The sequence below is a fragment of the Neoarius graeffei genome, chromosome 2 (assembly GCF_027579695.1).
Source record: "Neoarius graeffei isolate fNeoGra1 chromosome 2, fNeoGra1.pri, whole genome shotgun sequence".
NCBI classification, from domain to species: domain Eukaryota; kingdom Metazoa; phylum Chordata; class Actinopteri; order Siluriformes; family Ariidae; genus Neoarius; species Neoarius graeffei.
This window is the reverse complement of record NC_083570.1, coordinates 116685834-116710893: the sequence shown is the minus strand read 5'-3', so window position 1 is coordinate 116710893 and position 25060 is coordinate 116685834. Positions and strand designations below refer to the sequence as shown.

At 41.0% G+C, this 25060-nt stretch overlaps 1 protein-coding gene across 4 annotated transcripts in view; it reads left to right on the top strand.

The window, feature by feature from the left end:
• Nucleotides 1-25060, top strand: part of LOC132882142 (butyrophilin subfamily 1 member A1-like) — a 59337-nt gene that overhangs the window by 8439 nt on the left and 25838 nt on the right. The window contains exons 6-9 of one of the 4 annotated variants that reach the window (XM_060915407.1): nt 3327-3479; nt 3591-3652; nt 8148-8335; nt 8562-10560. In XM_060915407.1, the coding sequence (XP_060771390.1) occupies nt 3327-3479; nt 3591-3652; nt 8148-8335; nt 8562-8772 (614 nt within the window). In that variant the 3' untranslated portion in view covers nt 8773-10560. Of the gene's footprint in view, nt 1-3326; nt 3480-3590; nt 3653-8147; nt 8336-8561; nt 10561-11491; nt 11631-25060 lie in introns of those variants that run through there. The other 3 variants (XM_060915406.1, XM_060915408.1, XM_060915409.1) reach the window with 3 other exon arrangements.

Below are 25060 nucleotides of genomic sequence, written 5' to 3'. Positions count from 1 at the left end.
GAAGAAGTTTTTACCTTTTCCGAGAGAGGAGAAGAGGCAGAGAGAGTGGGTTGGCTTTTTCCGAAAAAGGAGAAGAGGCGGAGCGAGTGGGTTGGCTTTTTCCGAAAAAGGAGAAGAGGCGGAGCGAGTGGGTTGGCTTTTTCCAAAAGAGGAGAAGAGGCAGAGCGAGTGGGTTGGCTTTTTCCGAAAAAGGAGAAGAGGCAGAGCGAGAGGGTTGTTTTTTTCCGAAAGAGGAGAAGAGGCGGAGCTAGTGGTTTGGCTTTTTCCGAAAAAAGAGAAGACGCGGAGCGAGTGGGTTGGCTTTTTCCGAAAAAGGAGAAGAGGTGGAGCGAGTGGGTTGGCTTTTTCCGAAAAAGGAGAAGAGGTGGAGCGAGTGGGTTGGCTTTTTCCGAAAAAGGAGAAGAGGCGGAGCGAGTGGGTTGGCTTTTTCTGAAAAAGGAGAAGAGGCGGAGCGAGTGGGTTGGCTTTTTCCAAAAGAGGAGAAAAGGTGGAGCGAGTGGGTTGGCTTTTTCTGAAAAAGCAGAAAAGGTGGAGTGAGAGGGTTGGCTTTTTCCAAAAGAGGAGAAGAGGCGGAGCGAGTGGGCTTTTTCTGAAAAAGTAGAAGGGGCGGAACGAGAGGGTTGGCTTTTTCCAAAAGAGGAGAAGAGGCGGAGTGAGAGGGTTGTTTTTTTCCAAAAGAGGAGAAAAGGTGGAGTGAGTGGGTTGTTTTTTCCAAAAGAGGAGAAAAGGTGGAGTGAGTGGGTTGTTTTTTTCCGAAAGAGGAGGAGAGGCGGAGCGAGTGGGTTGGCTTTTTGCAAAAAGGGAGAAGAGGCGGAGCGAGTGGGTTGGCTTTTTGCAAAAAGGGAGAAGAGGCGGAGCGAGTGGGTTGGCTTTTTCTGAAAAAGGAGAAAAGGCGGAGTGAGCGGGTTGGCTTTTTCTGAAAAAGGAGAAAAGGCGGAGTGAGAGGGTTGGCTTTTTCCAAAAGAGGAGAAGAGGCGGAGCGAGTGGGCTTTTTCTGAAAAAGTAGAAGGGGCGGAACGAGAGGGTTGGCTTTTTCCAAAAGAGGAGAAGAGGCGGAGCGAGTGGGCTTTTTCTGAAAAAGGAGAAGGGGCGGAACGAGAGGGTTGGCTTTTTCCAAAAGAGGAGAAGAGGCGGAGCGAGTGGGTTGTGCGCGTGAAACAAAATCAAGCAGTCAAAAAAGAAACGGAGCAGCAACGCTCAAGCAAAAAGGAGAAAATTGGAGGTAAAATTTTTTACTTTTGCTTGCAATTGACAAGTCAAGAATCCTGAGGGATCCTCTACAATCACTGTGGAAATGAGACAATGGGATATTTCCTCTCTTAGAATCGGCTATAAATAGTATAATGCCACGGATGGCAGGCTAATGTGGGGTACCGGCGCACTGTCCAGTAATCGTTCCCTATATCCACTAGGGAGGGCGGTTTAATTATTCTTCAAAAGGGCTCTTATTTAGTATTACGATGAAAGTAGGAATTTATCATAACTACCAGGATAAATCGTTTGGGCGCGAGTCTTGTTGAGGTCCGGGGTCACCGCGATCAGAGTCGGCCGAGTCGCTGTCCGATTCCGAGGCCGCACGGTCAAACCAGTGAGCCACATTCACCGATTGCTTCGCAACGGCCATAGGTTCATAAATGTGCCCAAATCCAGAATCCAGGGACACATGTCTGCCCTGGGGCATTTTGAGTTATTGACAGATTCAGAAAGTGCAGTTTCTAAGCTTTCCAATGATGCCTTCCATGTGGAGATCTGACAATATTTGAAGAATGTGTGGCCTTTTGAAAGTGTATACCTCTTAAAACAGGAAAGGGAGAAAATCGCCCTCAAAGTTTTCCATCTCAGCTACTCTGGGTGTAGGGCGGGCACATAATGGTGCTCATTTGCATGATATTAAGGAAAGCCCTACCCCCTACTAGCTAGCACGATGCCACTTTCATGTAAACAAAGATCACCACGTCAATTTTCCTTCCATGCAAAGTATGCCCAACACAATTATGAAGTACAAAAATAAGTCCTGAAGTATACTTTAACGCTTTGTGGTTGAAAAATTACTCACACCATAAGAAAGAAAGATAGCACGATGATGACACAACTAACACAACACTAGTTTCATGTAAAGCCTCGGTCACAACCGGCCGTACCGTGCTCCTACGGCCGGTCTACACGCAAGAAACGCACAGAGAGCACGCATGAAACGCACGAGGGCGCGCGTGTGACGTGCTGATTTTTGAGCCGCAGACCGGCCGCAGACCGGCCGCAGAGGTTCTTTGTCAGGTCAAACAAACTCTATGGGCGCTTACATTTTTTTCAGGTTGCAAGACAAACTTACAGCCAACGCACGTCTTTCTCCATAAACAAACAAAAAAAAAACGCAGCGATTTGGGAAACGCCAAAAATCACACGGCCAAAAAATCGTATGTCCGGTTGTGACCTAGGCTTAACCAAACCACAACACTCTCCGTTACATGCAAAAATAACCACACAGCCTTAGATTAATAAACTCACCTCATCAGAAAGAGAAACGGCGCCTTGCACACACCAATGCCTCCGATAGAATGTAATCCTAGAACGGTCCGTGTATCATCCGATCATTCAAGTATTCCATTCAATCTGGAAAACGAGGTTGCGTTTATTTTGCTAGAAATGGTTATCTCCGATGTAAATACCGAGTGTCTGTTTGCTTCGCAGTGTTTCAGCTCCTCTGCGCTCTGTTTAGCTTCCTCATTCCATAGTGAAATTACACGCCTGTATGCAGCTTAAGTAGCCACGAGCTCAGCTCGCATCATACAGCTGATTCGCAAATAAAAAAAAAAAGACAAATCATCATGTGAATGGCCCATATGGTAATTTACCCACACCCCCCAGCAGGCTACAGTCCTGACAAAAACGAGACAATTTGCAACAAAAAATGTATGCTTTTCCAACAAAACAATCTATTATCTGAAATACTGATTGCATTCTTCAAGATCTCAACTTGCACATGATGGAAAAAAATGAAAATCACAAATTTCGAAAAAAAATGCTTCTTTTGCGATTATCTCGGATTCGTTTCGGCCGACATGCGTCCCTGGATTCGGTGAGGCGTCACAAATAGTTTTTTTTTTTGAGATAAACTTTAAAAAAACAAAACTCAAAGCATCATGGAAGCACAATACAGATTCTTCTTTTACGATCAGTGATAACATGCTCTGCATGTACGGTATGGCTAACACTAAAAATATATATAAGAAAAAGTAGCCTGGTGTTCTATACACTTTCTGACAGGACCTGTTTTCTGTTCCTCAGCACTACACTGATATCTCTGTGTGCTTCTGTATGTATTTTAGTTAATGATGCCAATAAGGAGATTGGTGCTGTATCTGAGGGCTCGGATTCACAGCAGTCTGAAAGGAATAGAACCTTCTGGATTCCAATTATGATCGTAATGTGTGTTTGTGCCATCTCTGTCCTGATACGTGTGTTCTGCAGCAGGGTGCACGGTAAGACTGGCTGAAATTGCAGGTTGAATCTGTGAAAAAATGAGATGGAATATTTGTGGTAATCTTCTGTCTCGTGTCTAATTTATATTTATGAAAATGGAACTCTTTCAGGAAAATCAGGATCATCATGCGGCTGCTACAAGCACACCACTGACGATTCACCGACTGAAAAGGTACAAAACCTTTCAAATTAATGGCAAGTCGAGAAAAATTGTATATTTTTCCACCATTCATATTTTGGCTCCCAGACACATTTTTATTGCATATATCATAGTACAATAATATTTGGTGTTGGACTAAACTCAGGCTAAACTTCTCGGTATTAAACAGCTCAGTGTGTAGTGTATGTTTTAAAGTACTGGATAATTAATTAAATAAAAGGACAGAAAATGTGTTGTAAAATAGTTGTTTAATGGTAGTAACATGGCAGCAAAGAAAAAGCAAACTCATTGAATTTCACAGTAGTACATTGTGTTTAAGCTTCTAAAAGGTACATTTTAAAAATTCACACTACAGACAAGGAATTTTAGTGTAAAAGACAGAACAAAAAGACATTACGTTGCTATTTCATAAAACATTTCCAGTATATAACATTACCTTCTGCCTATCATTTATTCTTTGGTGCTAGTAACTGCAGAACTTTTCTAGATTTACAGTGTCTTGCAAAAGTATTCATCCCCCTTGGTGTTTGTCCTGTTTTGTCGCATAACAAGCTGGAATTAAAATGGATTTTTGGAGAGTTAGCACCATTTGATTTCCACAACATGCCTACCACTTTAAAAGTGCACATTGTTGTATTGTGACACAAACAATAATGAAGATGAAAAAAACAGAAATCTGGAGTGTATATAGGTATTCACACCCTTTCATGTGAAACCCCTAAATAAGCAACATCGCTCGGAACATCACGCCAAGCACTAAAGCACAGAGCTCGAGCTAGACAACCCCGATGTTAAAATGAGCAACAAGCTCACTGCAGTCCATAGCGAGGAGGAGCACAGGCATCACCCACAGCGAACCAAGGCCTGGAGGGAACTGACGCCCAAAACTGGGTCCGGAGCTACACCACCACCAGCGGACAAAAACACTCAAACAAAAACAAACATCAGACTATACAAACACACACACAAAAAATTAACTAAAGTAAAAAAGAGAGAGAAAATAAAAAAGCTCCGGTGAGAAGCGGCAGCCAGAACACCCACGACGTACTCTCAACCGGAAGCGGAAAAAGGATGTCTTCTTTTTTGACTTGCAGCTATATTTGCAGCAAAAGGTGGCTCTACAAAGTATTGACTTTGGGGGAGGGGTGATACATGCACACTCCAGATTTCTGTTTTTTGTTTTTTAAATCTTAATTATTGTTTGTGTCACAATAAAACAACAATTTGCACATTTAAAGTGGTAGGCATGTTGTGTAAATCTGTTAACAGAGTGTTTTCTGCTCTGTGCCGTCCGACATCAACATCACACACCACACAGTCTTTTGGTTTGAGAGCACTTCCGCGTTCACAAGCACACCTCTTTTATTGATTAACACACGTGCAGGCAATTTAGCTCTTCGTTACGGTCAGACCAATGGTTACAAAGAAACTTAAGACAGGGGCGTCATACCAATAACAAAAAAAAAACAAATTCAGAGCATTTCCTGAACACAATATTTTTACTTGTCCTGTGTATAAAGCAAAAATAAACACAATGTGAAATGAGAGCATCTCAACACCCCCACTTGCTCACATTTTACAAAAATCCTTCCTTTTTTCTTTCTCACAAACCAAAAATACGTTTGTTAACAAATCTTCACAATCCCCTTTTTTTTTCACAAACCAAACACAAATTTCAAAGTCCATCATTTCAAAATCCATCACTGTTCATACACCAAATATATACATTTCAAAGTCCATCAACTTCAGCTTACTTGCTGGTTTCGTTAGGATGTCCGCAACCATCTCATTGGTTGGACAGTACTGCAGTGTCATTTCATCATTCGACATGGATCTCACAAAGTGGTATTTAATGTCTACATGTTTACATCGGGGCGGCACGGTGGTGTAGTGGTTAGTGCTGTCGCCTCACAGCAAGAAGGTCCTGGGTTCGAGCCCTGGGTCCGGCGAGGGCCTTTCTGTGTGGAGTTTGCATGTTCTCCCCGTGTCCGCGTGGGTTTCCTCCGGGTGCTCCGGTTTCCCCCACAGCCCAAAGACATGCAGGTTAGGTTAACTGGTGACTCTAAATTGACCGTAGGTGTGAATGTGAGTGTGAATGGTTGTCTGTGTCTATGTGTCAGCCCTGTGATGACCTGGCGACTTGTCCAGGGTGTACCCCGCCTTTCGCCCGTAGTCAGCTGGGATAGGCTCCAGCTTGCCTGCGACCCTGTAGAAGGATAAAGCGGCTAGAGATAATGAGATGAGATGAGATGTTTACATCGTTGCCTATGTACAGGGTTTTTCGCTAACGCTATAGTGCCCTGGTTGTCTTCATAGATTACACACTTGTATACTTGTCCATCAAAGTACTGCAATAGCTGCCTTAAATACAGGCACTCCTGCATGGTCGCAGCTAATGCCATATACTCGGCTTCACAGGTGGAAAGTGCTACTGTAGACTGTCTTTTGGTTTTCCATGACACTACAGGACCAGTACAGTTTAAACTCATGCAATACCCTGTTGTGCTCTTCTGATCACTAACATCAGCAGCCCAATTTGCATCACTGTAAGCATGGATCACGTTCACATCCTTGTGTCTTCTGAAACAAAGTTCTTTGTTTTGGGTTCCTTTTAAGTATCTCAATACATGTTTCACAGTTGCCCATTGTTCAATGGTTGGTCTACTGAAATACTGAGACAATTTACTCACGACAAAACTAATGTCAGGCCTTGTACAGGTTGCCAGGTAGATTAAGCTACCAACGGCCTCTCTGTATTTCTTTACATCACTCAAAAGTTCAGCATCATCACTGTAGTCAAGTTTTTGTTCACAAGGGGTGGTTCTAGGATTACAGTTTGACATGTCAAATTTCTCCAATATTTTCTGTACATATTTACGTTGTGACATCTTAACACAATCAGCAGATTGATCAAAGTCAATACCCAGAAAATGTGTCAGCTTGCCTAGGTCTTTCATTCTGAACTTCAACTTCAACATTTCCTTCACTTCTTTCAAGACATTGTGATCACTGGCAGCAATGATTAAATCATCTACCCATATAATCATGTGTACTTTTTCTTTTTCAGTGATTTTACTATAAACACAGTGATCAGCTGGATTTTGTATAAACTGCATTTCACACAAGTAATCATGCAACATTTTGTTCCAGTTACGCCCTGACTGTTTTAGACCATACAGGGATTTCTTTAGTCTGCACACTAGTTTGTCACCTTCTTTTGATGCGACTTCATAACCCTCAGGTTGCTCAATGTAAATCTCACACTCGATTGGCGCATGTAAGTATGCGGTTTTTACATCCATCTGGTGGACAACTAAGTTCTCTTGTGCCGCTTTCTGTGCCAATACCCGAATACTTCTCATGCTAGCTGTTGGAGAGAAAGTCTCATCATAGTTTACACCCTTCTTCTGACTGAATCCTTTGGCTACATATCTAGCTTTATATTTGTCTGATCCGTCAGCATTCTTTTTCATTGCATAGACCCATTTACCCCCCACTACATCCTTGCCCTTGGGAAGAGTGGTCAAGGTAAAAGTTGCATTGTCCTTTAATGACTGCATTTCCTCACCCATGGCATCAACCCATTGCTTGGCATTAAGTGAGGCTACTGCTTCTGTGTATGTTTGAGGAATATTACCCACTAGTCTGTAACAATAGTCAACATTGGTAATCTCTTCCTCAAAACCACATGCATGATCACCATAATAATCTGGCCTTTTTCTCTCTCTGTCAGGGTACCGTCTCTCAATAGGTTTGTGTTCTTGATTAACAACTTCTTTATTGTCTACTTTCACCATCTCAGTATTGTGCTCATCTTTTTCATCCGTCTCAGTTTTTGAAAACACTTTCTGGCCTTCGTCTGTCTGTGGGTTAGCAGTTAGGACTGTCACAATTTTTCTTTCATTTTGGATCTCATAATCATCTTCCTCAGCATCCAGCACTTCTTCATTCTTTCTGACTACAAACTCCACGAGTCTGTGTTTTTGTATTTTCCTGGTGCTGGGATAGTACACTAGGTAAGCAGGACTATTTTTATCGTATCCAACGAAAATACCTCTGTCACATTTAGAGTCTAACTTTCCTTTTTGTTGTTTGTAAGCGTAACACAGTTGTCCAAACTTTTGCATTCTGGCAATATTTGGCTTTCTGCCTGTCAACATGTAGAAAGGTGTCTGTTTCATGCGATTATTAAAGCACCTGTTCCTGACCAGAGCAGCTGTCTGGACAGCATAGGTCCACAGCATCTTTGGCAGTTTACTCTCTATCAGCATATATCGTGCCATCTCAAAGAGAGTGTTCTCCAATTACGTTCAGCTGTACCATTTTGGTGTGGAGAGTACGGAGCAGAGGTCTCATGCCTGATACCATTCTTGCACATCAATTCCTGATAATGTTTACATGTGTACTCTGTGCCATTGTCTGATCTTATACATTTTATTTTGCCATAAGGCGCCACATCAGCAATAAACTTGGCAGTGGCTTGTACAGTGTCACTCTTGTTTTTCAGAAAATAAACAAAAACTGCACTAGAGAAGTCATCTGTAAAAGAAAGGGCATACTTGTGACCATCTTTAGACACTGGGTCTATCGGACCAGCAAGGTCTGTGTGCACCATGTCCAGAGGTGCTTTGGCTCTGGCATCTGCCCCCCTGTTCCTAGTCTGAACAAATTTACCCTGTGTGCACACGTCACAAGGTGAGACAGGTTTGTTACCCTCATTCTTAATTTCCATCCCATCAACAACATTCCTCAGCTTCATTATATCTGCATAGTTGCAATGTCCTAAGATTTCATGCCAACTCTGCAGATCAAGGCTTTTCTTACATTGGTCATTGCTGTTACACTGGTTCTCTGTTGTGTGTAAATAATACAGTTTGTTGTGTACGTGTATGGGAAATTCTGTACCGTCTCTGTGAAGCAGGACAGTTTTCTTCTCGCTGAAGATCACAGTGGCCCCGCTGGAACTAGCAGCTTTCACAGAAAAGATATCCTGTGGATACGTCGGGATGTACAAGGCACCCCTCAGCACTGTTCGGAAGCTCCTGCCCCCGCTGTCAACTAGCCGCACCTCCGCGTCTCCTCTGCGCTTGGCGACGTTGCACCTGGAGCCGTCCGCTAGCTCCACGCAATGAGTCTTGGCTTGGAAACTGTCGTCGAACTTCTTAAACTTTGTGATGTCCGTAATGATGTGGGAGGTTGCACCTGCATCGACCATCAGACCTCTCCTCCTGACGTCTCGCACCGGTGGCTCTGCGTCGCTCACTCTGAATGCGTACTCTTTGGCCTTGGTTTCCTCGGCTGCCTTCCGCACGCCATCCCGCTGCTTGTTGCACCTGCAGTTCACACTGTTGTGCGTGTCGTTTCTACAGTGATGACACCACAGTTTGCGTGTACAGGATCTGGCTATATGGCCACTTGTTTCACACCTGTAGCATACAACGTCCGTTTTACCACCTTTTGTTGCGGTAGCTGAGCACCTTGTTCCAAACTGCGCTTTTACCTTCATGACATTGTCCTCAGAAGCAGCTGCGCACATGTTTTCAACGTCCTCATAACTTCGAAGCTTTGTCTTAAACTCCGCAAAAGTAATTTTGTCTTCCATTTGGGTAACATGTATGGCAAAAGGCTTAAATGTCTCTGGCAATCCTTTTAACACCATGGCTATTAAGAGTCCATCACTTAACGTTTCACCAGCGCTTCTCAAGGTTGTAATAGCAGTCTCTGCCCTGATTACGTATTCGGTTACGTTCTCAGTTGGTGACTTTTGTAGCGAGGTCAACTCTGTGTACAAGTTTATTATTCTGGGCTTTCCCTTTCCAGCGTAGTACTCTCGGAGAATCCTCAGCACCTCACGTCCATCATCTGCCGCGTCATGCATCACCAGCGACAGGCTTTTGTCATCCAGGAACTGAATGAGCTCGGCGTAGGCCTCGGCGTTTTTCTCATCATCTTCTTCGTTTGCTTCATCAGGTTCATTTAGGATCGTATCTTTCAATCCTTGCAGACGAAGATGTCCCAAGAACTTGGCTTCCCACAATTCATAATTCTTTTCGTCGCCATCAAAAACGAGCCTCGCCTAGCGACCGCTTACAGTTTCTTTACTCTTACTCATTTTGTACTAAAACTACGCGGGATTCGCTGGGCCCATAACCTGTTAACAGAGTGTTTTCTGCTCTGCGCCGTCCGACATCAACATCACACACCACACAGTCTTTTGGTTTGAGAGCACTTCCGCGTTCACGGGCACACCTCTTTTATTGATTAACACACGTGCAGGCAATTTAGCTCCTCGTTACGGTCAGACCAATGGTTACAAAGAAACTTAAGACAGGGGCATCATACCAATAACAAAAAAAAACAAATTCAGAGCATTTCCTGAACACAATATTTTTACTTGTCCTGTGTATAAAGCAAAAATAAACACAATGTGAAATGAGAGCATCTCAACAAAATCAAATGGTACTAACCCCCCAAAAATCCATTTTAATTCCAGCTTGTAATGCAACAAAACAGGACAATCACAAAGGGGGTGAATACTTTTGCAAAACACTGATTCTAGAGTTATATGTAATAAAGAACTGTCTACATTACCATAAACCCAAAATGAACCTGGTCTTGAAAAGAACCTGATCATTCTTACTATGGCTTTGTACCCTTTCCATGTCTTTCAGAAAACTACACTGTAAAAATGATACATTAGCAAGTCTAAGTTGGGTCAGTTTTTCAAATAATTAATTCAGCCTTTTAGCAGAGATGTTCTTAAATACGACCGTGTTAGAACTTCTCAGATTTTATTTGTTTATATCGTGAAGTCGGTCACTGATGTAAGTTTGCACCTGTGTGCTTTTGCTCGTTAACAGTTAACAGATTTTTTTCTTCTTTTCCTGTTTTAATATGAAAAAAGGTAGGATTTACAGTGTTTCTACTTAGCATCTGAACCAGACTGAGTATGTTTCATTTATAAAGAGCTATATGTGAAAACAAAATGAAACTACAGTATATTTTGTCTTACATTATTCAAGACACTGAAAATGTATAATATAATCTAATAATTGATAAACTAATCATATGGTGTGGTTTGTCATGTTCTGCAGAATATTGGTTGCTGTAGTTAAGTAGATTATGCTGTAGTTAGTGTTTTAAAATATTGTTAAGTGCCCATTTTTAATATTTGAGGATGAGCCTCTGCAGCATACCAAGCCGACATGATCAATGATAAGTGTGAAGTTCAAACCCAGAACCTTTTTTCCTGTGAGGTGACAGTGCTATTCACTGCACCACCTTGCCACTTCCATGCTTCAAGTAGTTGCCATTTAAATATTTTACTCCTTGAGCCCACACCCTATTCCCATCCATGTACATGAAACATAGCTCCCAGAACCTATGATGGATCAACTAACTGCTCAAATTATAACACAATAAACACACACAATTTTGCTTAAAATGATTTTTGAAGTTGGTTACGAGTGCTGTTGTCCTTTGCTTTCTTTATCATAAGCTCTGAGCTTTAGGCTGAATTAGATTGTTAGCATCATAAGCTAAATGATAGGCAACTTAGCTTAAAAAGCAAATTACAACATGACAACTTTTTACAACAATTACAACTATGCTCCTGATTATTTATGAGGATGTTCACTTGTGCTATCGAAGGGAGATTATGGGGTTTAAATAAAATTTTTTAAAAATGTCCCTGAAATAAATGTGACAAGTGTGAAAACATACAAAAATCCCGGTTGAATGCAGTACAGTAAACGGGATATACAGCAAATTGCACAATAAGGTTCCACAAGAAAGAAAGAAAAAAAAAAACAAGCAGTTTTATGAAGGTTAATCACCTGAATCTCTCTGCAGGATGAAAAAATTAATAATGCCAGTGTTCAGTGCAAACGAAGGTTCAGAGCATCTGCTGAGAAAAATACAACATCAGATTTGGACAATGTGACCTACGCAACAGTCGACTCACAGCCACAGAGACAATAACCAGCAAAAGGTTCCATAAATTATTTATTTATTTTGAAAAATGTGTTCTCTTATGAACAATTATTTAACTGACCTTTAGCTAACTCTCTCTCATATACAGTGGTGCTTGAAAGTTTGTGAACCCTTTAGAATTTTCTATATTTCTGCATAAATATGACCTAAAACATCATCAGATTTTCACACAAGTCCTAAAAGTAGATAAAGAGAACTCAGTTAAACAAATGAGACAAAAATATTATACTTGGTGATTTATTTATTGAGGAAAATGATCCAATATTACATATCTGTGAGTGGCAAAAGTATGTGAACCTTTGCTTTCAGTATCTGGTGTGACCCCCTTGTGCAGCAATAACTGCAACTAAACGTTTGCGGTAACTGTTGATCAGTCCTGCACACCGGCTTGGAGGAATTTTAGCCCATTCCTCCGTACAGAACAGCTTCAACTCTGGGATGTTTGTGGGTTTCCTCACATGAACTGTTCGCTTCAGGTCCTTCCACAACATTTCGATTGGATTAAGGTCAGGACTTTGACCTGGCCATTCCAAAACATTAATTTATTCTTTAACCATTCTTTTGTAGAATGACTTGTGTGCTTAGCGTCATTATCTTGCTGCATGACCCACCTTCTCTTGAGATTCAGTTCATGGACAGATCTCTTGACATTTTCCTTTAGAATTTGCTGGTATAATTCAGAATTCATTGTTCCATCAATGATGGAAAGCCGTCCTGGCCCAGATGCAGCAAAACAGGCCCAAACTATGATACTACCACCACGATGTTTCACAGATGGGATAAGGTTCTTATGCTGGAATGCAGTGTTTTCCTTTCTCCAAACATAATGCTTTTCATTTAAAATAAAAAGTTCTACTTTGGTCTCATCCGTCCACAAAACATTTTTCCAATAGCCTTCTGGCTTGTCCACATGATCTTTAGCAAACTGCAGAGGAGCAGCAATGTTCTTTTTGGAGAGCAGTGGCTTTCTCCTTGCAACCCTGCCATGCACACCATTGTTGTTCAGTGTTCTCCTGATGGTGGACCCATGAACATTAACATTAGCCAATGTGAGAGAGGCCTTCAATGGACCTTGTGCACCAACGTCATAGGTCAGAGGTCAAGTTTGTTTATCCACCATATTGGGTATCAAGCTGCAGCTCACTTCACATGCGGGAATTTTTGGAGTGATTAACATTTTCAGTCAGAATGGCTTGTTGTGTGGCAGTAGGGTGCTCTAACAGAAAAAGCATGAAGGGTTTATCGTTTTACCAGTTCCCCGCTGATCAAGAGCAGAGGAAGAAGTGTTGCTGCTACGTGTGAGCAGACTTCTCCCAGACCTGCCATACATGTGCAGTGGCCACTCACAATAACACCATCCTGCTCGCATATGATCCACACATCGAGAGTGGGCTGAGAGCGAGGCTGGCTGCGCGAGAGCGGGCTGCGCGAGAGCGGGCTGCGAGGCTGCGCAAGAGGAGGCTGCACGAGAGCGGGCTGAGAGGCTGCGTGAGAGCGGGCTGAGAGGCTGTGCGAGAGCGAGGCTGGCTGCGCGAGAGCGGGCTGAGGGGTTGCAACATCGACTTTCTGCACCTCAACCCTGAAGCTGTTATAGCTATAACTCTTCAATAGAAGGTCCCAGGAAGATAAAACGGTGAGTCCATTCCAATTTAGTCAATACAAGTATACTTTCCATTTTCAATCATGCCCACTCATGGCCAGAAAAGTCTAACGGAGTGGTTTGTTGCTTTTCACGCATATGAACTAGCACGTTCCATACCCATCCTGAGGAGAAATATCTGTAAGCTTCTAGTGACTTGTAGGCTTTTAGTGACTCACCACTGTAACCCCCTGGCGTGTTGATTAGATAGTGATATACATCGGGGTAACTTACGTCTGGCAGCTCATTACTTGAACAATCAAGCGCAGATTTGGTTTCACTCTTACTAATGATATATGGGTCGACCTCTAAGACAGCAATCTTATCTCTATAGCGAGTTTTTGCTGTGATATCCAGGGATTCAGCATAAGTCGAGAGGCAGACTTGAGAAGAAGACATTGCGACAGCGGGTATCACTATCAAACTTGCGAAAGCGTGATCCCCAATATGGCGGTGTAAACAGGAAATCACGTGACCGTGACGTCACGCGCACATGGTCCATTGCTTAGAAGTTACCTAGAAGTCCTTTGTGACCTAGCTGACTATTACACGCCTTGCTCTTGGAGTGATCTTTGTTGGTCGACCACTCCTGGGGAGGGTAACAATGGTCTTGAATTTCCTCCATTTGTACACAATCTGTCTGACTGTGGATTGGTGGAGTCCAAACTCTTTAGAGATGGTTTTGTAACCTTTTCCAGCCTGATGAGCATCAACAACACTTTTTCTGAGGTGCTCAGAAATCTCCTTTGTTTGTGCCATGATACACTTTCACAAATGTGTTGTGAAAATCAGACTTTGATAGATCCCTGTTCTTTAAATAAAACAGGGTGCCCACTCACACCTGATTGTCATCCCATTGATTGAAAACATCTGACTAATTTCACCTTCAAATTAACTGCTAATCCTAGAGGTTTACATACTTTTGCCACTCACAGATATGTAATATTAGATCATTTTCCTCAATAAATAAATGACCAAGTATAATATTTTTGTCTCATTTGTTTAACTGGGTTCTCTTTATCTACTTTTAGGACTTGTGTGAAAATCTGATGATGTTTTAGGTCATATTTATGCAGAAATATAGAAAATTCTAAAGGGTGCACAAACTTTAAAGTACCACTGTACCTTATATATATCATGGTTTTCCCCAAAGCGTTTTAAGGCCCGTTTACACGAGGACGCTGTCGGGTAAAAACGACTAAATATTTTATCAGAAGTGCCTTTCGTTTACACGGGGACGGTGTTTCCGAGGCTGAAAAACGGATAAAATTGAAAACGCCTTCCAGAGTGGATAAGTTAAAAACGGCCCCCGTTGCATATCCGTCTAAACTACCCAATACGCGAAACTCTGCTCGGATCTGCTCACGTCGGGTACGCGTTTACGTCATACATATGTCATATACTGTACATGCCAGCCCGGGAAGTAAGAAAGTAAGTAAAAAAGTAAGAGCATGTCTGATTACATCGATCCAACGGACCTTCAAGCTGCTCTGTGTTTTAATGCAGTAGATGTTGTTTTCCTGCTCACCCGCCCAGCTGGAGCTCCTCAGTTTGGTGTCGCCAAGTTACACATGCACGTGCACGCGCGCGCCGCCTATTCAAGCCGCTCGTGAAACCATAAACCCGAGACTGAAAACAAAACTAGCAGCCGAACGGGTTTATTTTGCTGAGATGGACACTGCCTTTTCTTTTCTTCACCGAAACAAGAGTGAGTGTTACTTAATAAAGGCAGATTAAAAGAGTTTCGGTTTGCTCCTGCTCCTCCCTCGAGCACTACAGTACCTCAGCCGGACCGGTGTTCTGTAAAGTTATCCTAGCAAGTTCTCATACAGACCGTTTTATTATTCAAAACAAGTCATTACAAATTATTTGACTCGGCCAAAGACTCGACCAATACGCACAAAACATAAAAATCGGCAAATGCGTGAAATTCTCACCGATTTTCTATCAGCCCAGCTGATCGGTGGGACAAAACTACCGTTGAATTTTCCTACCCTCCTGGATTTCGCGCATGCGTAGTAGGCTTGGTAGGATAACTTGACAGAACAGCGGTGCAGATGTGCAGATCAGACAAGACAGAAGACGTTGCGCATGCGTGCAGACATAGCGGAGACATTTATGCATCACCGTATAGACGCAGATTTTCTCCTTGAAAACGGTCGTGTAGATGCTGAAAAAAGTGAGAACGAAAACGGACTTTTGCATTTTTGTTTTATACCGTCCCCGTGTAAAGTGGGCCTTAGCGTGTCGGGCCCGATACGCTTGCTCTGCCTGCCAATACGCTTAGTCGCTTTAGTTAAAATCCGATACGCTTAGATTTATACCGATACGTTAAATTTCCTACCGACAAGTAACTAGATACATCGGAGAACAAATAACAGATCCATTTACATACTGATTGATATTTGTGTTAAACAAGCGGTCTTTTTTCCAATGTTTGTGTTGATTCTGTCAAAGTAATATGTCCGCATGGTATGATGTAAACAAACTGTAATCTGTTGGCTATGTCAAGATCACGTGTTCAAACCGTCCAATAAAAATATCGAAAGAAAACGTCAGACATCCCGGAATCTTCCAATTCATTATAAGCGATCTCATTGGCTGCTGATGTCGTCCCCCACCAGACGGACAAAGCCGACTGATTTTAATAAGTGAGGAGAAGACTCGCTGGACAATTTGATCCACATCAGCATGGATGACAGCGAGACGGACTATGAGAGGGCTGCCCAACATTGGGCCAAGCAAAAGCCAAGGAGAATTAATCTGCTTTAAAGGAGTAGAAAACTTAATCCATTAGTGTGGGTTTGCAGAAAAATTATGTACTTATAAACACTCTCACAAAGTGAAGTTGTCCAAATGTGTCAAATATAGCATAATTTCAAATAATAATCATAAGCAGTTTTGGCAGTGTGATGTCACTGGGATCCATTTAACAAAAGAAGGCTCCGGGTTATTCTTTTGTTAAAGGCTCACAGTGACATCACACTGCCAAATATCCTTATCGTTATTATTTGAAATTATGCTACATTTGACACTTATTAACAAATTCTCTTCATGAATGTTTTTATAAATACATAATCTTTCTGCAAACTTAAATGTATGAATTAAGTTTTCTTTTCCTTTAAATATGTTTTAATCTTAATTTAGTCCATTTAATAAAGTGCCAAAATTTAAACTTTATAATATGCATTGCCTTACTCTTCTTTTCAGTGCATCTTAGTTATACATATATTATGGTAATTGCATCAGAAACATCCTAAATCATTACAGTTATAGTAATACAGCAACTTATTTTACAGTGGCAGTTCTGAGGTTCAGATCCCTTTGTGATCAACAGGAGGTCATGATGATCGATTCTCTTCATTGGATTGCATAAGATGGACCAAACCACTGTTCATATTTTCATGCACATTTTTGTTACAACACTACTTGATCATAGATAATTAAGTGCAAGGTATCCCCGTAGATTTTCAAATCTATCGTATACCTAAGGAATCTATAACAAAACAGTTTAACTTGCATGTTGAACTTTAAGGTGAAATTTCAAATGTGTTTACATTAATACTATTTAGGTCAGAAATCATTGAAGCACTGTTAAAATCTATCCTCTAATCATGTATCTAAAACCTCTCAGAGACCCTGAAAATGCACCTGAGAGCATCTATTTTCAAAAAATTTTCCAGGTGGGGCATGCCCCCGCACCCCCCTAGTTTCACTTCGCGGCGTTGGCGCTCAATTGTCTGTGTTTTATCATGCCAGAATTTAGGGCTTTAATTTTTTTCTGGGGAAAACACTGATGTATACATACATACATACATACATACATACATACATACATATACACACAAATATATACATGTATACACACACATACACACAGTGGATATAAAACATGTACACACCCTGTTAAAATGATTAGTTTTTCTGATGTAAAAAAAAAAATGAGACCACAATAAATAATTTTGAAATATTTCCCACCTTTAATGTGACCTATAACCTCTACAATTCAATTGAAAAACAAACAAATCTGTTAGGGGGAAAAACATAAAAAATAAAAACCTACAATAAGCTGGTTGCATAAGTGTGCACACCCTTAAACTAATACTTTGTTTAAGCACCTTTTGATTTAATTACAGCATTCAGACTTTTTGGGTTCACACCTGCCATCAATTAAAACGATAGTGATTAACCCCAAATAAAGTTCAGACATTTATTCAGTTGCATCCCAGGCCTAGACATTAAGCATTTACCATTGGGCCAGTGGAATTGAAAAGTTACTGTCCCAAATGGAAAATGTGGTGGCCCAAATGCGCGCGGTACCCGAACCACGGCTGCCGCAGGCAGCCGCTGCAAGCACCATAGGTGCTTGCACACAGAGGGGGGTCCGGGGGCCCTCCCCTGGAAAATTTTGATTTTTCAATTCATATTCGTGCATTCTAGTGCATTTTAAGGTGAAATTAATGAAAATAAGATTATTCATATTTTGTTAACATTATTATATCTTTGTTTGTTCACATTGATATTTTATTGTTTGCATTTCTTGTTCTATCAATTTCTTAGTTACATTTAAAATTTCCTTTGTTCTTGTTCTCTGTTTGTTTAACACATGCTGTTGATTACTGTTTTACATTAACAATTGTTTGTATAAGTTTTAGAATAAGCTACACACATGCAAACTCCTCACCTTTCGGCGAAATTCGCCGTTTTGGCCCCAAAATAGGTCACTTGTGTGAATCGTGTAGATCCGAAGAGTTTTTTTTGGGGGGGGGGGGGGGGGTAGGCAGGCTACAACGCTATTGTTGCCAAACATTTCACTTACAAGGTTACAGCCAATCAAGATAAACAGTTACTAACACGCTTCTTTTCCATTGGAGTTCTGATCAGCTGGTGCACAACCCACTGCTGGTTGCCAGTCCTCGCTTACGAATATTCCACAGATTCAGACCGCAAAGTCACCTTTTTATAGAGAGATCTGGCAACCTCATCTCGCGACTGAATCTGAATACCAATGGAACAGTTTCCAGCGCGCTCGGGGTGAATAACCATGGGCGGATCTACCGGGGTGGCATATGCCACTCTAAAAGAAAGCCTTGCCACCCCTGCTGCTACCCCAGTTGGCAGCGACGAATTCAAAGAAAAATTACGGCCAATTTGACATTTACGTGCGCGAATTTCCAATGTCCGACTGCGGCGAATGCAGCACGAGATAACGCCAGAGATTGGTTGTTTTGGAAAATTGAGAGGCGCGAAGCGAGGGAGGCAGGAGTCGCGAGGAAAGGAGACACGGGAGGAAAGGGGTAAAAGCTGATTAACTATCTATCAAAAAATGAAATTATAATGAATGAACAGTGCTAGTATAGTTGCGATGCTGATTTTGAGAGGATAAAAATCAGGTTGGAGAAGGTTATTTAGCTAACTGTACATGTAAGGCCAAAAAAAAGTGTGTTTCCGGTAACCCGACCGATCGAGAATTTCCGCGTCGAAATTGCCGACCGTAAAGTTTTTATTACAAATTTCCCTCGATATTTTAGTGTAAGTGGCGTTAGTTTGTCATAATTTTTTGTTTCAACGCATTCAAGTTGTGAAAGAAACGATAAAAAGTAAAATGTTTTGCCCCTTCTATCAGCCCTCCTGGCTGTAATGCAAATTGCTTCCTCTTCAGTATACAAGTGCACTTCCATGGCAGGGAAAAACACTACATTTTGCCGCCTATGTAGTCCCCTATTTATACAAATAGGAGTCATTCAGGATTCAGCCATGTTTTTGCTCCGTGTTTTTGCTCGACCCAAGTTCTACAGTAGGCTCGGCGAGGCCGGCTGCTTTTAATGGAAGTAGCCTAGCCTAGGACGTTAAACCATATTTTCACGTTATTTCTTGATAAGGTGTTTTCACATTATCACATGAAAATATCATGAAATTACGTGTTATGTTATTACATGATAAATATATTGTAAAAACGTGATAACTCTGTTAACAATATCTTTTCACGTAATTACTTGAGTCTAAGCCAATTTTTTTTTTGAGTGTGGCAGCAATACGCTTCCGCAGATCATAACTCGAACTCTTGCGATATTTTTTTTATTCGTTTAAAGATTTAAAACACTTATTTTATTATGATGTGTGGTATAAAGGATTCTGTGCCAAAATACTATTTTGTAAGATGTTTACTTGTGTTAATTTTTTCGAACAAAATAAAACAAATTAAGAAAAAAAATTTCCTACCTACCGACCTTATTTTAGTATTTCATGTTACCTGAAACACACTTTTTTTTTTTTTTGGCCTAATGTTAGCTAGGTCTGACATTAGTTTTGTGTAAAGTCGGCCACAAAAGTTAATATTGATTCACCGTCTGTCAAGGAAAACATTGCTATTGGCTGAAGCTTATGATTCAAATATTGAGGATCTTAAACATGAGTTACATCAGACGAGGAGAGTACTAGACAGAAAAAAGGGGGAACAGGAGAGTCCTACCACTCTCATGGAGTTCACTGTTTTTGGACCCATACCAAGATGATGATGTTTTTTTTTTTTTTTGAGTTGTTCAGGTTGTGTAAAATAGCGGTTGTCTTGCCTGTGAGCATCCTGTGAACGAAGTTTTTCATCTCTCAGGCTCATAAAGACTTATTTGCGGTCGACTATGACAGAAAAGAGACTATCAAGTTTGGCTGTACTCAGCATTGAATCAAAGCGCACAAAAGCATTAGATCTTGATAAATTTGTGAAGCGTTTTGCTGAGCAACATGGAAATCGCCGCATTCAGCTGTTGTAGGCATGACAAGTTCATGTTCTGCTCACTGGTGAGCCTTTACAAAGCGTGAGGAAAAAAACTATAAAATGTGACACTGGTGTAAATGGTTTAAATCATGCTGAACTTGAAGCAGTGTTGTTATTGTTGTTTTTTAGTGTCTGTTCTTTTGCATATACAGTATAAAACTGTCCAGAAATGGTATAGACCTCATCTGAGAATGTGTGTTCTTCGTGAACAATAAAGGCATGAGATTAAGTTTATCTGTATGAGTTTGTAAATGGCAGTCTGTGCCCTTTTGTAGTGTGTACATACTATTTGTCGTCAAACTGTGATTAAATTCAGTATATATACACATGTCTGTAATACATTGCCACCCCTCAAAAATTCCTGCCCCCCTCTTGCCACCCCATAAATATTTTTCTAGATCCGCCCCTGATTTCACATAGGTGATGTCTTTAAGAAAATTGACAGACAGGGATTGGCCAGGTGTGTCCTCTGGGGTAGGTCTGTTAGATAGCACAGGCAGTAATATATACCTTTTTGTAAATAGCCCACTGTGTTGTACACAGGGGTGAAAATTAACTTCACAAAATATCAAACTTTACCGGCCACTGACAAATAAATGGTACAATTTACCGGCCACTCAACAGTAACTTATTAAGACATGTTTATGGAAAGTTATTTTGTACTGTATTAAATTCAAGATGTCACTGGTTGCAATTTTTTTTGTAACGTAGACTACGAAATGTACTTTTGCGCGCGTGCCGTGTCCCCGTGCATCCTTCTCACCTTTTTCACCCCTGACCAGTTTGCATGCCTGAAGCTAAGTTTTGCCTCGCCATGCAGCTAACTTGTTTATAGAATAAGCTTTGCCTGTAACCCACCCTGTGTGATGTAGACATATTTCCTTTTTTGTCATGGTTTCAACTTTGGCTCATATATTCTCAACATTGTAGATATTGAATTCTCACCACTGTAGATATTCTAATAGAAATAGAGGTACAATGAACTTTTTAAATACACCTTTATATAATAGCTACAAGACACACACAGGCCAGTCCCAAGTGTGGATGAAAGGTGAGGGTGGCATACTAACCCTTATCATGCTGGATTTAAATGGGCATTTTTATTGCCCATGAAGAAGTTTTATTTCTTAATTAATAAAATATCATGAGAATCATTGACAAACCATACATTTCCTGAAAGGGTGGACTTTGGGGAATAATCTCGTGAGATTTTTGCAAAGCCTTACCTGCTCGGGGGTGATTTATAACCCTAATTACCTGTTAATTAGCTAATTAACAGGTATGCTCAGGTGAGCCAAAAAGGGGTGAAATGTTGTATTTTTTTAATAAGACAAGATATAAACACCAAATTTTCAGGATATGCCCTTGGGGGAACTAGTAGTACATTTTTGCAAATTCAGCTCATTTGCATAAACCGTTGCCATGGCAACAGCAGATACCCTAGCAACTGGGGGTATACTGGGTTTAGCATGGTCTGGTTGTACCAGAGAGGGTCAGAATAGTTATTTTTGTTGTAATGAACTAATGTAGACCTAGTTTGGCTATTTTGATAGATTTCATCATCTTTGGATATTTGAATAATATAATATATGGGATCAGATCTAATTTACCACATTATTTTATCTGTTCTTCTATTTCAGTCATAGCAACCAACATTTATACTTCATTCTTTAATCACTAAAAGTTGATACACGTGTAGCCATATTTCTTGGCAGTGTATCCTGAAATTTTGATATTAATTTTTAATTTAATTTTGATATAAATTATTAATTTTTTCGCTCCTCCTACTCAAGCGAGTAGGACGCTTTTTGCTTTGCTCCTGCTTGAACTTCTCTTTTCTGCTTTTTTCACTATTTCTCTATTTTTTCTTATTTGCTTTCTTTTTACTTACATTCAACAAGATAACCTAGAAGGTAGACAAAGCAACTGACACAGAAGACTGGATTATAGCAAAATGGGGAAACCAAGGAACTCTAGTAACAAATGGACTGAGCTTGAAAAAAGAATTTCTAGCCTGGAATCTATGATTAATGCCTGTCTATTAAGGATTGAAGGGAGTCCAGCAGCCGATACCGCTAAAGGGAATGCGGGGAATGTTCAGCATCTGAATGATGGGAACTTGGATGAATCGGTTGACTTCACAAAGCAAAATGTGAATACTGATTGCTGGAAAAGACAAGGTGCTAGACCCAAAAACAAAAGGGCATTAACTTCAACTCCATTGCGGTCTGATGCCGTCAAACCTACAGTCTATGAATACCACCGGGCTGAAAACTACAGATATACACAGCCCATTACACTCCAGAACAGATTTCAGTGCCTTACAGACATGGAACCAGTAGTTCCTAGAAAGTGGCAGAATTTGAATAACAAAAATAAAGCTCGCAGTAGAGGTAGAAAGCAGCCGCCAACACTTGTTAATCCTACAACCCTTGTTGAGGGTGATTTCACTGTGGAAAATATTGGAGGAGAGTCCATGGTTGTGTGCTGTTTTCCTTACGCTTCCATCTCAGAGACTACAGACAACATTTCAAAAATGCTGTCAAACTACAAATCAATTAAACGCATTATTGTGCATGTTGGAGCAAATGATGTTTTCAGGGAACAGCTCACTGTGAGGAAATCTTTCAAAGACCTTTTTTCTGCCCTAAACGGACTTGGAATGCCTTTTTTTATCAGTGGTCCATTACCAGGATCTGTGATCGGCAATTACGGGTTTTCCCGACTGCTCAGTCTCAACACCTGGCTTGCAAAGACATGTTTTTCCTCTGGCATTAATTTTATTGACAACTTTAACCTTTTCTGGAAACGCAAAGCCTTTTTCAGCCCAAATAGCACAGAACTCAGCTGGACTGGTGCCAAAGTCTTGGCAGACCATTATCAACACTCTGTCCACCATTCCATGCCGACCTTGGGTACACTCTCTGATAAGCGCTCTGTAGCTGCACTGAAAGGAGCTAACAACACTGATACGAACTCTGTTTGGGTACAAACTGAACCTCCCAGGGACATCAACAAAGGCTCAAAAACAGTACGGAAACACACTGTTGAGGTTCAAACTCAAGCAGTGAATCTGCAGGCAGAAAGAAGCGGGACTAACGCTCACTCTGATGGATTCAAGCAAAACTCCTTGTCACCAATGAAGGCAACTAAGCCCCCAGCAACTACAGAGGATCATGCTGACTCATCTGCCCCCAATACAGTTCAGGAAAATTATCAGAGGGTGGAGCTATCACCACACACATCCCCGTCACTTTCCAAGGCTAGCAACATGATATCTGAGCTAACGGGTAAGCTGGCAGAACTATCAGAAAGACAATCAGATAAACAAGCATCACCACAACCTCCTGAGACTGGCAATAGGCAATCACCAACAACAGCAGTGGATGTAACCCCAAGCCCCTCTGTATCTCCTTCACCCCCCAGACTGTGTTTTCCTGAGAAAATGGAGAGACTATTGTCTTTAAGCCGAGTGTCTTTGGCAAGCCCAAGAGGACACTCAAATCAAGTACCGTACACAGAGCTGTCTCATGGTCAGGCCTTGTGTACCCCAAAATCTCTAATGATATATCCAACTGCCACAGCACCCAAGAAACAGAGGGCACCACCTCCCCCTGTGATTACAGATAAGACTCAAGGACCATGTGCACAGCTACAGTTCACCAGCTGCAGTGAAGACCTTCATGTTGGAACGAACTGATATAATCTGGGTCCAGATGGTAGTTTTGAAAATAAGTTGGGACCCACGACGTACTTTTCTATTCCTGTGCTAACATGAAGGAGAGGTGTTCTTATTCATCCTATCAATGGGGTAAACTCATCAAATCTCCTTCCAGTTCCAAAACAACCACAGAACGCTTCTGTGGAAATTATCCCCACATTCACTGTAAAACTAGCTCTTCAGAATGTAAGATCACTAAATAAGCCTTTTTTAATTAATGACTTCATCGGTACACACAAACTGGATTTTATGCTTCTTACTGAAACTTGGCTTGAACAATCAAGTAGCTCTATTACTCGTATTGAAGCAACTCCCCCACTCTTTGATTTCATGAGTGTTGAAAGAGCCAATAAAGGGGGAGGAGGAATAGCAAATATATACAAGGCATGTTTTCAGTACAAACAGACAACTCTTGGTGATTTTACATCTTTTGAATACCTAAGTGCAATCCTAAAATGTTCTTCTAACATATTAGTGTTGACTATTTACAGACCACCAAGACTTTCTGCACCACTGTTCCTAGAGGAGTTTGGGGAACTGTTGTCAAATATTTGTTTAGAGTTTGACAATCTTATTATTTCTGGGGATTTTAATTTCCATGTTGATAATCCAGATAACACATATGCAAATGAATTTCTTACACTGATTGATGCCTTCAACCTAACACAACATGTACAAGGGCCAACACACTCCCATGGCCACACCCTCGACCTTGTCATCACTAAGGGTCTTAATGTATCTACTAGTGTCATGGACCTGGGTATATCTGATCATTTCTGTGTTTTCTTTGATGTTTCCATTTCCCCTCACTTTCAAAACAAGTCTGTGATTGTAAAAAAGAGGGTAATTACCAATGGCACAGCAGCTCTTTTTGAGCAGGCACTCTCAGAACTCCCATGTCAATCTTCAGATTGTGCAGATGATCTAATGGAAATTTTTAATTCAAGAATGAATCATATTATGGATGCTATTGCTCCTTTTAAAACCAAAAGAGTCATAGACAAAGGAAAAGCACCCTGGAAACTAAATCCAACAGTTAAAATGTTAAAGAGGGAATGTAGAAAGTCTGAAAGAAAATGGCATAAATCTAAACTCCAGATTCATTATCAAATCTACAAAGGGATGTTATGTAAATACAACTTAGAAATTTCTAAAGCAAGACAGTCTTTTTTTGCTGACATTATTAATAGGAATATCAACAATGCCCGTATGCTATTTTCTACAGCTGAAAAGCTAACAAACCCATCAAAACAATGCCTTCTGAATTTCTCTCAGTTAATACATGCAACGACT